Source organism: Lactuca virosa, chromosome 5 (genome assembly GCF_052849685.1).
Source record: "Lactuca virosa cultivar CGN04683 chromosome 5, Lactuca_virosa_CGN04683_v6, whole genome shotgun sequence".
In the NCBI taxonomy this organism is placed as follows: domain Eukaryota; kingdom Viridiplantae; phylum Streptophyta; class Magnoliopsida; order Asterales; family Asteraceae; genus Lactuca; species Lactuca virosa.
The window spans coordinates 241673920-241691680 of record NC_136430.1 but is presented as its reverse complement, the minus strand read 5'-3'; the positions used below and the strand labels follow the sequence as shown (position 1 = coordinate 241691680).

Sequence of the window (17761 nt, the reverse complement as noted above, 5' to 3'; positions counted from 1 at the left end):
GAAGGGATGTCACCTTGGGATAGAAGATTCCTCAATGTATCTAGTGGTGGATCAATAACGAATAAGACTCCTACAGAAATCAGAGTTCTTATCAAGAATATGGCTGAAGAATCCAAACATATAACTCAAGAAGAAAAATGGTACACTGACACACCAAGATGAGTGAAGGAAATTTCCACACAAAAGATTGAGAGTCAACATTCCGAGTTGACCAAAGTTGTGATGATGCTTGCTAAAGATAAGAATGTGTAACCAACAGTTAGACCTTGTGGTGTTTGTACCCAAGTAGGACACCCCACTAATATTTGTCCTATGTTATAAGAATACATGGAAGAAGTTCAAGCCATGGTATTTTCCAGTCAACAGCAAGGAAATTTTCCTCCAAGATGCAATCTAAATTGACATCAACCCAATGTCAATTTTCAGCCAAGGTCGCTACCTTATCAACCTAGGCCTCTATTTCAAAACCAAATGCATCACCAACCAAATTTCCAGCCAAATCAACATCCTCATCAATCTCAATTCCAACCTCAAAATATGCAACAAGGAAGTAGTTCAAGCAGTTCATGAATGTCTTTGGAAGACATTGTCAAGATTTTAGCCACAAGTACTCAATCATTTCAAAATGAGACCAAGGCAAGATCAAGACCTTGGAGCAACAAATAACTAAACTCGCCACTTTTGTGAGTAAACTGGAGTCACAAGGAAAACTACCTGCACAATTTGAGAAAAACCCAAAGCATAATACATGTACCATCACTTTGAGGAGTAGAAAGGAATATGAAGGTCCCAAGATGGTTGAAGAAGAAGAAGAGATGGGGTTGGAGAAAGAAAATGAGAAGTCAAAAACATCCTCAAAGCCAATACCCGTTAAAGTGAAAGTTACTCCATCTCCTTTTACTACAAGATTAAACAAGCTAAAAGCATGAAAGAAAAGATAATAAAATCATGGAGATGTTCAGAAAGGTTAAGGTAAATATTCCTCTCATTGATGCCATCAAACAAGTTCCTAGGTATGCTAAATTCCTTAAGGAATTATACACATCTAAACGGAAATTAAAAGGGAATGAAACTGACAAAGTAAGTGAGAATGTTTGTGCAGTGTTACAGAAAAGATTACCTAAAAAATGTAAGGATCTGGGTGTTTTCACGGTTCCTTGCAAGTTGGGTAATCTTCATGTTCCACGAGCTATACTAGAACTTGGAGCTTCTATCAATTCTTTTCCTTATTCTATTTTTAAAACTTTAAATATGTGTTCATCGAAGAAGACCGAGGTGATCATTCAGTTGGCTGACCAATCTCCAGTACATCCAAAAGGTGTGCTAGAGGATGTGTTAGTTCAAGTGAATGAACTAGTATTTCTAGCAAATTTTTATGTTTTATACATAGATGATGATGGCTCACCAAATTTGAGTTCAATCCTTTTAGAAGGCCCTTTTTGAAAATAGTCTGGAAAAAATTGATGTTTATGATGGTACATTGTCCATGGAGTTTGATGGTGAGGTGATTAATTTCAATATTTATGATGCCATGAGATATCAAAGTGATATTTCATTTTTTAACTTTGTGGATATCATTGAGCCATTAACCAAAGAGTGTTTTGATTTATCTAATCTCGATGTGTTAGCCTTAGTTCTAGATAGGAATCTTCAAAAAGATAGGGTGGAGAAACTTTCCAAAAAGTTCAAGATTGATGAAGAAATTATGGAAGTTGTATCTTGCATGGATCAAAAGAAGAAAATGAGATTTGATGTTCCAAAGATGAAGTTATCGATGCCTAATGAGAAACTTGTACCTTTTATTGTTCAGGCACCCGAATTGGAAATCAATACTTTGCTGGAGCATCTCAAATATGTTTATCTTAGAGAGAAAGAAACTTTGCCTGTGATCATTTCCACCAAATTGACAACCAGGGAAGAAGAAGAGCTTGTTACTACATTAAAGGAATATAAGGAAGCTATTGGGCAGACTATAGCCGACATCAAAGGGATGAGTCCTTCACTTTGCATGCATAAGATCCTTATGGAAGAAGACTACAATCCTTCCCGAGAAGCTCAAAGGTGTTTGAACCCTCAAATGATGGAGGTTATGAAGAAAGAAACTTTGAAGTTTTTGAATGCGAGAATGATCTATCATATATCGGATAGTAAGTGGGTAAGCCTAGTCCAAGTTGTAACAAAGAAGACATGTATCACCGTTACAAAGAATGGTAAGGTGAATTAGTCCCCACCCGTGTGTAAAACGGTGGAGAGTTTGCATAGACTGTAGAAGACTCAATGCCTCAACCCGGAAAGACAATTTCCCACTTCTTTTTATTGACCAAATGTTGTAAAGGTTAGAAGGAAAAAAACACATTATTGTTGCTTGATTGATATTCCGGTTTTCACCAAATACCTGTGGCACCCGAGGATCAAGAAAAGACCACCTTCACATGTCCCTTCGGAACAATTGCATATAGGTGTATGCCGTTTGGGCTTTGCAATGCACCCGCCACTTTTCAAAGGTGCATGGTAAGTATTTTTTCGGAATATGTTGTGGAAATCAATGAGGTGTTTATGGATGATTTCACCGTGTATGGTAATTCCTTTCATGAATGTTTGGGTAATTTAAAGAAAAATTGCAAAGATGTATTGAGACCAAACTTGTTTCGAATTATGAAAAATGTCATTTTCTGGTTAATAAAGGTCTCATACTTGGTCATGTTGTGTCTTCTAAGGGTCTAGACGTAGATAAAGAAAAAAATGATATCATTAACTCTTTTCCTTATCCCACTTGTGTTCGTGAGGTATGCTCATTTCTTGGTCATGCATGTTTTATAGAATATTCATCAAGTAATTCTCCAAAATAGCCCGTCCTATGTGTGGACTTTTGTAAAAAGATGCAGAATTCGAGTTTTCCAAGGAGTGGAAAGAAGCTTTTGATCGGTTGAAGGAGTTATTAATTTTAGTACCAATACTTCAACCACCATATTAGAGTTTACCATTTGAAATAATGTGTGATGCTAGTAATCATGTGGTTGGTGCAGTGTTGGGGCAAAAAAAGATCGAGTTCCTAATGTCATTTATTATGCCTCAAAGACACTTGATTGTGCACAAGCTAATTACTCCACAATTGAGAAAGAACTATTATCTATTGTCTTTGCTTTAGAAAAATCTCGTCAATATTTTTTAGGTTCTAAGGTGATTGTTTATTCTGATCATGCAGCTCTTAGGTACCTACTTGCAAAGAAGTATTCGAAGCCTAGAATCATCATATGTATTTTTCTCTTACAAGAATTCGACATTGAAATCAAGGAAAAGAGCAGAAAAGAAAACCTTGTGGCTGATCATCTTTGTAGGATTGTCTGTCCCGATGACCCAACTCCCATCTGTGACACATTTCCAGATGAAAATCTGCTTTTAGCAAAAGTTGCCCTGTGGTATGCCGATATTTTAAACTACATTGTCAGAAATCAATTTCCACTAGATTTGACACGATGGCAAAAAGGCAAAATCAAGAAGGAAACCAAAGAGGTATGTATGGGATGAGCCATCCTTGTGGAAATATTGTGCTGACCAAATGATCAGACGATGTGTCGAACAACATGAGGTATCTTCTATCTTAGCATTTTGTCACTCTTATGCTTATGGAGGGCATTTTGGTCATCAAAGAACTGCAAGAAAAGTCTTAGAGAGTGGATTTTACTGGCCAAGTATCTTCCATGACTCTTATTTTTTTGTGCAGACTGTGATAAGTGTCAAAAGATGGGTTCTTTAAGCTCAAAGAATCAAATTCCCCTTAACCCCATTTTAGTTTGTGAAAATTTTAATGTGTGGGACATTGATTTCATGGGTCCTTTTGATGGGAATTATGCAAAACATATATTCCTATGTGTGCATGAAACCCTAAATAAATTGATCTACGTTTTCTCTAATTGAACATACAACTTGAACAACAAAACATAAAACCCTAGCATGCTTCTATATATTTCGAAATTCACAATTAGGGTCAGAATAATCATACCTTGATCAATATATAGCAATAACAATCCAAATCCTTGTGTTGTTGAAGCCTTGAGAGCAAGCGTCACAAATGTCACGCCTCTAATGGTTCACTGTGACAATTAGAAAATTTTGGTAAAGCAAGGTTTAACATGTAGCTATGTATAAGTACAATCACAATGAAACCTTGTTGCAATAAAACATTTGAAAGTTAAAAGGGAAATATTTTTATATGTATATGTGTATGTATATATTCATACTTTGAAAATCATGTTTATAATAAACACTTAAAGGGCAAGTAAAGCCAAATGATTGGAACATAAATCATGGAATTAAAACATTGCTTTATAATTTTTGGCCTAAGTACCCCCACCCCTTGTGATTTCGGTTTGCTTAGGACCACACAAGGCCAGAATCTCCCACCTAAGACACCCTAGGCCGAAAAAACCACCCAAGGACACCACTAAGGCCGAAAACTCTCATTTATGGGAGGCTAGGACCGAAATCTCCAAACCAAAAGCCCTAGGCTAAAATCTTCCCCCTAGGCCGAAATCACATGTGATTTCAGCCATATTAGGGAGTATCAAGGGGGTTTTAGGCTGATTAAAGTGGATAAGAGTGTTGACTTTATGATTAGATGATTTCCCCTTTTCCTATGCAATTTATATCCAGCTAATAACCAAGTAATTAACCAACAGTTATCAAAGTAAACATCCCATCATTTACCACCTTATCTTAAGGCCGGATTCCTTCCCCTAAACTCTACCATTTCCCCATTTTTACTTTCTTTTAACTTCCATTTCCTCTCAAGACCAAATACCAAGCTTCCAAGTTCAACATTCTCCAAGCATTATCCTTAGATTTTTGGTAAGTATTTTCGAGAGTTCCTAGCATTCTATACAATTTTATGTTTCATCCTATTTACAGACATTAAAATGTGTTAAAACCCTTAGGATAACATTACTCTCAAGGAAGTTCATCAACCTATTCAAGCGGTTAGGCTTGGAAATCTTCACACACCTTCTTTGACAACCCACAAATCCACTCAAGGTGAGTTCGTACCCCCAGATTTTCAAGCTTTTTCATGTTTTTAGGAGGGTGGGGGGAATACAAGTCAAAATTTGCTTATCATACAAATATTTGCATGTTTCATCCTTATGTTAAAATATAAGATATTGTTTGCATAAAATGTGGTTATCACTAGCTTTCCCCAAATATTTGTGATATATTAGTTTTAAAATGCAAAACTAACAAAACAAACATATTCTATGTCATAAGATCATAAGAAAATTTATGATTTGCTAAACACCTTGGTTTTTGAAGCTTTTTACTAAAATATAACTTTTATAACAAAAAGAAGTGCATTTTAGTATTTCACTATTTTGTGGGTTACAACCCAAAAATTATGATGTTGACTCTACATTTTGAAACTAGACAAAATATTCACTATGTGTTTATATAAATGTTTATATAAATGTTCCTGACAAACAAACATGATAAACTATAATTGGTATAATTTTGAGAGTTACAAACACTACACTATTATTTTAGAAGAAATAAATAATTATTAAAGGTATAATTATTTTACTTACAAGATAACGACTTTTCAACACTATAGACATAAACCAGTTGATACAGACTTGTGAGACACTACTTCATTATGCCCACCAGAGTACCCACTAAAGTCCTGAATTATAACCAGAGTCTCTTGTAGGGAGAGCGTGGCACTTGTGTATAGATCTATAAGGGATTGACAACCCCGCACCTAAACTGTTAGTTGCAATTAGACCGGCAGGTCTGGGGTGACAAATGTCGTAACAGTTTCGACGCCTGAAGAACGTCGTTCAGGCCACTAGTCGTATTAGTATGGTTATAATAATTCACATAGAGTATCGGCAACACACTGATTTACGGGCTAACATACATTCAAGTAATTTTATATAAAATGATAAAATTACATAACGCTATTTACAGTACAGCATTACTTGCATTTTTAGTCTTTGGATTAAGACTTACGGTTCATTTATAAGAAAATATTGGATTTTCCGGAAGTTTACACTATATTTTGACACGAAACAGTTGCAAACTCCTTCGCATACAAAAACGCTTATGAACTCACCAACTTAATTGTTGACACTTTTCAAAATCACTTCTATTCTTAGGAAACCAGTAAACAGGTAACCACAAGGATTTTTGGTGGATGGGATGCCGTCGCATCTCGTTATTTACTTTTTTCATACACATTTGATAACATGTAAACAATGCTTTTGAGTACAATGTAGACTATTTTAAATGTTAAATGCAATGGTTGTGATGCTTTGATTACTATTATTCAATTGTTATGATACTGTACACGAAGTCATCCGCCCCCAGACGTGTTCGCCGTTCTGGTTTGGGGGTGTGACATTCACACCCAACACTAGCAAGGAAGAATGATTGAAAAAGAGGAGAGAGGTTGCAAATTTCAATTGGTGCTGCAGAAGAAGAGGTGTCCGAAAATTCTAGGGTTACAACCCTATTTATAGTGCAGTCAGGAAACCCTAGATAAGCCCAAATCCACGATTATCTTAAAGTAGGTAATTATCCACTTTCCTGGTTATCCAATAAAGACTATTCTAGAAACCCTAAGGCTTTATGAAAACCGTCCATAGCCTATGGATGGTTCTAGATTGCCTCTTGCTCAACTATTGAACAATTACAATTCAGTCCATGCACTTCTAATTAATTCTTTTAATCCTAAAATGAATTCCAATTCATTTCTGATTAAATATTAATTAAATATTACTATTTATAATTAATATATTATTTTCATAATATATTAATAAATCATTTATTTCAATTTATTAATCAAATAATAAATCAATCCTCTTTCTCCAAAATCATCCTTCCCAGTTGCTACTTTTGAGGGCAACCCAAAAGGACTGTGCTACTATCAATTCAAGTATATACCAATAATAGTTATGGGCTTAGACACTAAATCCAACAGTCTCCCAATTGGATAAGTCTAATAACTATAATTGTCAGTATAACTTCCAAAACCGATCAGCAAATTATTGCTCTCAAAGCTGCTTTCAAACTCTGACCTAGTCATTTACGTGTCCTAAGATAAGTGATCAAACATCCCTCCGTTCTACAAGATATGTTACATACATAAGACACGGATTATAATCAATCTCATTGTCCAAGTTTTGTTTCCGGATTCCTAATTTATGAATATTGAAATCAGACTACCAATTGAACACGTCAATTCAGTCCAGGCTTGGCCAAGCACATTAGATGTCATCATCAAATCATCGAGGGGTCCATATATATCGCTTTTCCTGTTAGGGCAAAAGGAACGGATAAACTTCAACTTATATGCGTGCACTATGCACTCATCAAATCACGCACAACAATATGTTTTATAACATCAAGTTACTGATGTGTTTACGCATTTTCAATGCACAACTGACTTGTAAACAACAACTCATATATCTCCGTTTCAAGAATAAAAGATATTATCGTCTCAAAATTACTCGTGATGAAAATACATGAAGTAATTATCTGAGCGTGGGTTAATCCAATACTCAAAATCCCCATTTTCTAAGTACTTACGAACATTACAAAAATCCTATTGCTATGTCTAATCCCTATATACAATCTACAATTCGATTCATGATAGTCTTTATTCACTACTTACTTCCAAAAGTATGATCGATTGTGGATGTTTGAATAATCTAATTATTCGGGAAGTAAAACATGCTAATTGAAACACAATAATAACCTAATTAACTATGGTCTCAAAACTATTTAATATAAATAAAAATCTTATTATTTAATCACCATATTAATTAGACTTTATTCATTGTATAATGTTTCGAGCAATCAACTAAACACTTGAATTAAACATCAGTTATGCCATGTTATAAACATGAATATTATGTCTCTCTATGGTCCTTCCTTTGTGAACAGATCGATTGGACACTAATCCAATGATGCTTATTTCACAATACCAGATTCTTGTCACCACTAGAATGCTTTAGAATTCCAATCTTACATGCATTGTCCTTCTGTGATGTCGATGTTTCAAAGTCACAGATATTTATCCAACGATATTACAGAATGTTCCATTAGAAATTTGTTACTAAAAACAATTCCATGGTGATGAAGTTTCAAATTCAAGATACACTCCTTGAACACCTTCCTTGCATTAAGGTTTCCAATTCATATGTAGATTTTTAATCATCAACTCCATTTATGGAGATATTTCCATATTCCCATATGACCATCAATTCTGAACACGAATCACCTCCACTCAGAATTATGTCAATATGGTCCATCCAAATACTATACTTCCAACTGTCCACAAGCAACCAATCCTTTTGGTAATCCTCAGAATGTCCTTGACAGTTGTTTAACAACTTTAGTCGCACAAAATTCTAGTCCTTTTTCCCTCTCAATGTCGTAAGCACTTTGGAAAAATCAGAACAAGTGAATATTATAGCATATGCAATCGATCCTATATTCAAGCATATGAGATTAGATTCATTATGTCTTACATAAAGACTTGATACCTGTTCAGTCTCTTGCTATAATATTTTCATATATCGAATTTCCTATGTTGAATCATTTCAACACGATATTCATATATATCCAAGACTAAGTTCTATTAAATCCTTCAATCTAAACTTTTAGATTTGAAACGAAGTATGAGTGCCCTCTCCCTTAAGCCTTACTATGGCAAAACAGTTTCCAAACTTTATAACTTGAAAATTTGTAAACTTTGTTTCCTACAAATAGTATTGCCAACTTGCAACACTTAGTATACTAACTATGTTCCCACTAACATAGCACTTATGCTCTCACTTGTATAACAATTATGCTCCCACTAGCTTTGACATGTACCAAGAACTCATCTGGACTTTAGAAATCAATGCTCTCGAATTTCTTACTAAAGTGTAGATTTCTGATACATGATGCTTTGATAAGTCTCTAACTGGACTTCTCAAGCTTATACATCTTCATTAGATATCATATGTGTATTTGTTCAAACCTTTTCAGAACCTAAAGCTATAAGTCCTGAATGGTCAAATAGTTCCTTGCCATTTCTCACAATTCGAACTATGAAAAGGGATGTCGTAATCATATTGCGAATTTGAAAATGCATTTATCACAAACACTAACCATAAAGATATTTATCAGATCTTTAAAATCTACTAGAGAAAATGTTTCCTCATAATCATTCTCATGAATTAGAGTGAAAATTTTTGCCACCTAGATTTTATGGTGTACATGTTCCCATCCATGTGAATCCATCATTTCCAACCTACAATCATAAAACAAGGTTTAGGACAAAACCAAATTCAAATTTAGCTTTCCTTTCATGGACTGAACTTTGATTTCTTGCCCTCTGGCAACACAAGTGCCTACCAGTGCTTCCATGTTGTTAAGAAGTTTACCCATATTAACCAATGTACTTTCACTGACCAACGTGCTCTGCCTTTTGCAGTCAAATGAGAACCATAGAACTCATAGGCATTGCCAACCCAACTGGAAGATGCACAGAAACAATAATGTGTCAACTAAACATGATAGGTTATTAACCTCAGATCGTGTGCTAGTGATAACTAAAAGGTTTATTCTTCATTGACTCCTGAAAGTCTTCAAGATCAATAAGACTCCCACTGACTTCTTTACATATAAGTTTTTCTCTCAAGGAACAATCCTTGAAGAGCAAAAACGCATATTAAAAGTTAGTATGGATTCTTGACAAGAAAACACTTCATGGAATTGGTCTTAGTTTATCCTTTGTTTTAACCAAAACATCATAACTTCCAATTCCAAATGTGCTAGAGTAGGAAAGCATTATTATTCCATATTTCATGAGGTGTTATAAACCTAATTACTACGAAACAAGCTTCAAGATACGATTTGTAGTTACTAGAGTATGACTCTAAAAAAATTTTAATTGGATACGAAGTATGACTTATCTCTTGATTGAACCATTTCAACAATGTTCGATTCCTCTTCTTAGTCAAACAATTGCACTAAGATGTTCTTCGAGGATCAATGGTTCCAAAATCATTAAGATGATCACAAAATACGATACTAAAGTACTCTCATTTCCTTTCGGATTGGAGAAACCTTTATCTTTCTGCCTAATAGATTTTTTTATTCGTTCATCTACTCTTTGAATCTTTTCAAAGTGTCAGAATTATGTTTAATCTTATAAGCACAACCATGTTTACTGAAGGATCAGTAAATCATGACAAATATAATTATCATCATTTGTGGTGGATCCGAATAGTCCATAATAATATGTACAAGACCCAATAGTTCTTCACTTTGACTCACAAAACATGTGATCAATTAATTAGTCATAATTTTCCAAAGTTCAATATTCTCATACATCACGCAATTCAAATTGCATGACTCCAAGTTTCTTTCCAATTGAAACTTGGGCGATGAGCATTCCTTTTCACTTGGTTAATTATGACAATACCACAAGCGATATAACAAGAATCAAATCCTCAATTAATATTGCTAATAATAGAAATATAACCAACACTTTCATAAATGTCATTGCAAGGAAATATAATGAAACATCCCAAAAATATAGACCAAAAATTTCGTTTTAAATCAGAAAATAAAACCATTAATATTATCAATCACATAAAAATCATAATCATGTATCTCAAAAATATCATCATATCCGTCAATGTATCAAAACCATGTATCATAAATCAGAGTAAATCCTCTCAGGCTAAAAACAGTGGTGTGTGCCATGCAGTCATCCCGATCTTTTCCCCTTACTAGCGGAAGTACCTGAAACCAAAACTGAAAACTGTAAGAACGAAGCTTAGTGAGTCTCCCCAACTACCACATACCATACACATAACAAATAAACATATATTGGGCCCCGCCCCTGCTACATCAAGTCAAGATTGGCATCGGCTTTCCTGGTATCAAACCTTATTCGGCATCGGGCCCCGCTCGGCATCGAGCACATCTTGAAATACATATGAGCATAATTAGTAATACACATAAACCTAAGCATATAACATTAACACGTAAACATTCCTCGGGTCACGCCTGACATCGGACCGTAATCCGGTAACATACTAACATTCCTCGGGACCGCCCGGCATCGGACCAAAGTCCGAAAACATACAATACAAACACATGCAAAAATCACAAAGACATCAAGCATATAAGCATTCCTCGGGACCGCCCCGACATCATATCGAAATCCGGAAAAGCATATAAACCTACATAGGGCCTAGCCCGGCATCGGACCGTAGTCCGGAACTACTACTAACTAAACGGGCCGGCCTTGGTGCCTTAGACCCGTTCCTACTGGAGAAAACTCACCTCGAATGCTAGCTGTGAAATCTTGTGTGAGGAATCTCTGACGGCTGCTCCAACGACTCCCCGACTATCAACTTCACAATAACACTTAGTCAAAAATATGGTAATCCTTCTTAGGGTAAAATGACAATTTTACCCCTGGTCAAAGTCAACATCCTGGTCAAAGTCGAAGTCATGGTAAACTTCCAGTCAACTCAACTCGTCGAGTTACCTCCTAACTCGGCGATTTCCTGTACTACTCAGACTCGTGGTCAGCCGAGTCAACTCGTCGAGTCCCTTCACAGACTCGTCGAGTTCTACCTGACATACCATCGGGACAATCCGGCTTCAACTCGTCGAGTCCCTTACTGGACTCGCCGAGTTCCCTTGTCTGTTTGGGCTATCTTAATGGATTAAGCCCCTACACTTCAGATCCAAGCTTCAAACTTCACATAAACACTGAAAATATCCTTTTAAAGGTAAAGTTTCTGACTTTACCCATTAATACCACTTCTTATAGGGTTTAGCTCCAACCTTAATTCCTTGGGACCTAGAACTTGGTCCTTAAGCCCTCCATACACCAAACTAAAGCTTACAACCTCAGATCTAAACCCCTAACACTACTTGGACACGTAAAGTTCCCACCTTTTCCCACATGCATGGCCTTTTGGGGCTAAAAAGGGCAATATGACACTCTATGGCTTGCATGGGGGCTCCAATGGCATAAAGTTTGCACCTTTATGTCATAACAGCCCCTCTAGGTCTTAGATCTGGAAGAATACCCACTTGGGTCGATCACTTTCCAAAAGCTATCAATCTTGGACCAAAAACCCACATAAAGAGGACATAAAGAGATCTAATGAACCAATAGCCAAGATAGAAACTTGATTACCAGAAAATGTAGAAAATGGAGTGTAGTTTCTAGATCTACTCTTCCCCTCTTGAGCCCTCTATCTTCTTCTTCTTCCACAAGCTTCAAAAGGACACAAAGATCACTCAAAATGGCTCACACTCTCAAAGAAAGCTCTAGGGTTTCTTGGATTAGGGTTTGGGACAAGGAGGCTGGAAATGAGTCCAAGGGGTGGGGGTTTAAGGAGCTTAAGTAGGGTGAAAACCCCCGAAATTAGGGTTTCACTCTGGCTGAGCTACTCGTCGAGTCGAGGGCTCTTGACTCGTCGAGTAGATAGCTCAAACCTCGCGCATAATCAGCCCTCTACTCGACGAGTTAGGGCCACCAACTCGTCGAGTTCCTCTTTCACAATAAATAAATAAATAAGTTAAATGCATACCACGGACCAGACGTTACATATAAAGTAAACCAACTTGATAAACCAAAATTTCACTTTTATTGATAATAAATGAAAATTTGGAACTTGTCCTTACAATACATAAAGTGAAAACTATGTTTCTAGACATTTCCTAAGCAATCTATTAAATTATCATAACTCTTAAGCAGTAGCTTCCAAAATCCGATCATCGAACCATGCGACTGAAATCCATCTCTCATGATCAGATTGAGCTCACTCTTCTAAAGCTTCCTTCTTTCTCTTAGATCCTACAAAACATCAAAATGTGATAATCACATCATGTATTAAGAATCTATGAATAGGAACTTATTAAAATAAAATAATATAGTTAGATAATGAATGTACCTGAAGTGGATTCATACGACTTGACTTTACCATCTCTTAGATCTTTTAGATATTTTGGGCAGCTTCGCAACCAATGCCCCTCCAATTGGCAATAGAAACATATGGTCCTTTTAGGATTAGCACATGGAACTAGCTATGAACTAGCCTTTCTCTTTACCATATGGTCAAACGGTTTGACCTTGGCCGATCCCTTTCCATTTGGAAGAGAAACCTTTTCTGGACTACCATTGTTGCCATCGTCAATGTCCACGGAAATTGTGGAGACAGATCATTCAAACACTTTTGCTTGACTTGTGCTATTAAGCATTTCTACTTCAGCAACAATCAACATATGTGTCAGATCAATTAGGGTCATGTCGTGGTTGCTCATATAATAGTCTTTAATGAACTGACTATATGACTCATGAGTCGAAAGTAGAACCAATTCAATGGGTAGCTCCCTTCGAAAAACGACACCCAACATATCTAATCTGTCAATGTACGATTTCATTTCTAGAACATGCGCACACACAGACTTTCCATCTTGATGTTTACATGCCAACAGGGCTTGTGTAACTTCGTATTTTTCAACTTGAAGGAAACATGACTTAGGGAGACTCACTAGAAGAGGAGGAGGAAGAGTTGAAGAGGCATGACCTCTATTTCCACCATTTATCGAAGGGAACACACTTTCACGTACCTTGACCAGAATATGGAATATCATCTTCAGAAGGTAGAGGAAAAACATTTCCAAAAGAGTGAGGAAGACCATTGATGTCTGAACTTGACATCTATAATAAGAAAAAAGAGAATTCAAGTTAGGTGATTTTAATCCTTAATTATTAACCCATAAATTTAATTTAAGACTACGACCCATATTTTCAATTCGGACTTTGAAAAGGGATTTCGTAATCAAATTCGAATCTATTTTAGGTAGGTAAAGCATTTACCAATTTTAATCTCATGACACTCCTAAATCATTTGAGATTCATTGAATCTAATCACAGGCATGTTTAATCTCGATTATGCTCTCACTTTTTTGATTGTGATGTCGAGGATCATAAACGAGATGTGAATAACCATGCAAATTAGCTTGGTACTCTCGATGTCATTTATCATCTCCTTTTAATGTGTTGGTTAACCACACGTGCTCCATTAATCAATGATAATTTTTGAGATGCCCATTACCATCCTTTATTAGTCCCATATTAGCGTGTCGGTTAGCCACACGCACTCCACTAACGACTTATAAAGTGTAATGTGCAATTTCATGGATTAGCATCAACTCCACATTTTTCCTAAAGAAAATAGTTTAGTTACTTTTTATCATTATACTTTTAATGAGGTTATGTCCTATTAAACCCGTTCGGCTAACGACCCTCCACTATACAAGAGAGCTGTGGGTAAGAGTGTATACCCAATGACGATCATTTTATAGGCCGCTTCCTTAAACTTCCTTTATTGTATGGCTTTGTGAATGAGGCGTACTACCGGTTCGACTGACTTTTCTTATACATATAATATATATTAAACTTTTAATTATATACATACTATAAGGTGTATTTTAAAACATGTTAAAATTCCAAGGGTTTAATCTTTTAATAAATTAAACTTCTAATTTAATTAAATTTAAACCATTTATAGATTTATTAATTATCTTTTAATTAATCACTTAATTAAATTAATAATAAGATCCATAAGGATGTATTTTAAACCTTTTCAAAATACTAGGGTTATATTTTAAAATTTCAAAATTAATATTCAATTAATTAAATTAAAAATAAACCAATCATGAATTCAAGATAATGATATCCAATTAATTAGATAATTATTCAGATTTACTTAATTAAAACATTATTTTAGGTAATTATCCTAATCAACTCATGAGATACGCCAAAAATCCGAAATTAGTGGATCTGACTGTCCAACACGCCATGGTAAATAAACACCCCGCCGTGTTAGGACGAATTAGCAGGCCAACACACCATGTTGGAAGAACATCACGACGTGTTTGCGGAATAGAATAACGATTATGTTTGCTTCTCCTTGTTCAAGTTCAACTATTCTATCAATTCAATAAAAAACTAAACCTAAGCTCTGATACCACTAATAAGAATTATGCAAAACATATATTCCTATGTGCGCATGCAACCCTAAATAAATTGATCTACGTTTTCTCTAATTGAACATACAACTTGAAAAACAAAACATAAAACCCTAGCATGCTTCTATATATTTCGAAATTCACAATTAGGGTTAGAATAATCATACCTTGATCACTATATAACAATAGCAATCCAAATCCTTGTGTTGTTGAAGCCTTGAGAGCAAGCATCACAAATGTCACGCCTTTAATGGTTCACACCCAACACTAGCAAGGAAGAATGATTGAGAAAGAGGAGAGAGGTTACAAATTTCAGTGGGTGCTTCAAAAGAAGAGGTGTCCAAAAATTCTAGGATTACAACCCTATTTATAGTGCACTCAAGAAACCCTAGATAAGCCCAAATCCAAGATTATCTGAAACCGGGTAATTATCCACTTTCCTAATTATCTAATAAAGAGTATTCTAGAAACCCTAAGGCTCTATGAAAACCGTCCATGGCCTATGGAGGGTTCTAGATTACTCTTGCTCAACTATTGAATAATTACAATTCAGTCCCTGCACTTTTAATTTATTATTTTAATTCCAAAATTAATTCCAATTAATTTCTAACTAAATATTAATTAAATATTACTATTTCTAATTAATATATTATTTTCATAATATATTAATAAATAATTTATTTCAATTTATTAATCAAGTAATAAATCAATCCTCTCTCCAAAATCATCCTTCCTAGTTGCTAATTTTGAGGGCAACCTAAAAGGATTGTGATACTATCAATTCAAGTATATACTAATTATAGTTATGGGCTTAGACACCTGATCCAACACCTTTCCCATATTCTTCGGGTTTTACTTACATTATTTTGGTTGTGGATTATGTCTCTATGTGGGTGGAAGCTAAAACCACCCGTACTAATGATTCAAAAGTTGTGATAGATTTTATGAAGGCTAACATCTTTTCTAGATTTGGAGTTCCAGAAGCCTTAATCAGCGATCGTGGTTGACATTTTTGCAATCATATGCTTGGAGGTTTCTTGATGAAGTATGGTGTTACTCAGAAAGTCTCCACAGAACAGCATCCTCAAACTAATGGACAAGCCAAAGTAAGCAATCGACAAATCAAGAGCATTTTGGAGAAAATTGTGAATACAACAAGGAAAGATTGGAGTAATCGCCTCGATGACGCTTTGTGGGCATACCGCACTGCATTCAAGACTCCAATTGGAATGTCTCCATACCATATTGTTTTTGGGAAGCCATGTCGATTACCCGTAGAGTTGGAACATAGAGCTTATTGGGTGATCAAGAAATTCAATAAGGACATGGATGAGTCGGGAAAGAAGAGAAATCTCGACATACAAGAGCTTGAGGAGATCCGCAGTAAAGCATATGAGAATGAAGTTTTTTACAAAGAAAAGACAAAAGCATACCAGGACAAGCTGATATCTCGCAAGGTATTTGTTAAATGGCAAAAGGTATTGCTCTACCACTCTTATTTCAAATTAATTATTGGAAAATTAAGGTCCCGTTGGGTGGGACCATTTATTGCTACTAATGTTTTTGAGCATGGTGCAATAGAGATCATAAGTGAGAAAACGGGGAAGACTTTTAAGGTAAACGAGCACCGTTTGAATCCTTATTATAAAGGATTTGAAGTCAAGAACGAGGAAGTGGCGGAATTCACAGACCCAAAGTACCAAGATTGACAAATCATAGCGGTTGATGTCGAGCCACCGACTTTAAACAAGGGCAGCTACCCGAGAGGCAACTCGGAGGTATTTTCGTCATTTTTGTAAAATTTTCGTATGGACATTTGATTTCAATTTTTGTGTTCCAAGCTTCTTAGAATAAATAGAGAAGTCTAAAAATAATTTTTATGAGGAGCGGAAGCAAGCGGATGTGAAAATTGAAAAAAAAATTGTGCGCTTCACAATTTATTACGCGGGTCGTGTAATGCATGCCTTTGCAAAACACGATTGTGTAACGCCGATTTGGATCAGGAAAGCCTCAAAACACATCCGTGTTCCGATACCCTTACCATTACACGGGCCGTATAACGAGACCTGATGAAAAAAATTTGCCTTAAACGAATCGAACTCCTCTTTTTCTCATTCTTTCATCGACTCCCATTGTCTTCTCTTTTTCTCTTCACCAAAAACGCACATACACACTCATACAATTGATTTTCGCATGAATGTAAGCATCAAAGGTACGGATTTTTACCCTCTTTCTTCTTTCCTACTCTCAAGCAACTTAAAAACACCATTTTCATGGTGATTTTCGGAAGTTTTGAAGAACCCTAGAAATTAGGGTCCAAAATTTTTGTTTTAATTTCTTGAAATTGTTTGTAGGATAAGATTGGGGAAGCATTGTGGAAGTGATTCCAAGTGGTTTCAAGCATCAATTTCGAACTACAAGCTCCACATTCACGTATACTATTTCTAATTCCTCCACTTTGCATTATTAGTTAAAAAAAAGCTTGAATCTTTGTGCCTAAACTGTGAAATTGAGTGTGAAGTATGTGTTATTTCCTTGGATTGGTTGTGTATTGTGCTTAAGAGCAAAACTTTGTGTATCTCTCATGGCTTTGTGATCTCGTGGGGGTGGTAAAAAGGGTAATTCCAAGCGTTCTAGAGTCGTTGACTCTAGTGTTAGTCAACGTGGCCCAAATCCTCACCGCCAAAATTTTGGTGTTTTGGAATTCTTAGATTATCAA

General features: G+C 35.7%; 2 protein-coding genes across 2 annotated transcripts; both read left to right on the top strand.

Moving 5' to 3' along the window:
• Nucleotides 1-948: 948 nt before the first annotated feature.
• Nucleotides 949-1443, top strand: LOC145112549 (uncharacterized). The gene has a single exon (XM_079048701.1). The coding sequence runs from the start codon at nucleotides 949-951 to the stop codon at nucleotides 1441-1443; it is 495 nt and encodes a 164-aa protein (XP_078904827.1).
• Nucleotides 1444-1531: 88 nt separating this feature from the next.
• Nucleotides 1532-16751, top strand: LOC145112548 (uncharacterized). Its single transcript, XM_079048700.1, has 4 exons — nucleotides 1532-2215; nucleotides 2336-2511; nucleotides 3027-3513; nucleotides 16089-16751. Exons 1-4 carry the CDS (start codon nucleotides 1532-1534, stop codon nucleotides 16749-16751), a joined length of 2010 nt encoding a protein of 669 aa, XP_078904826.1.
• The last annotated feature ends 1010 nt before the right edge of the window (nucleotides 16752-17761 follow it).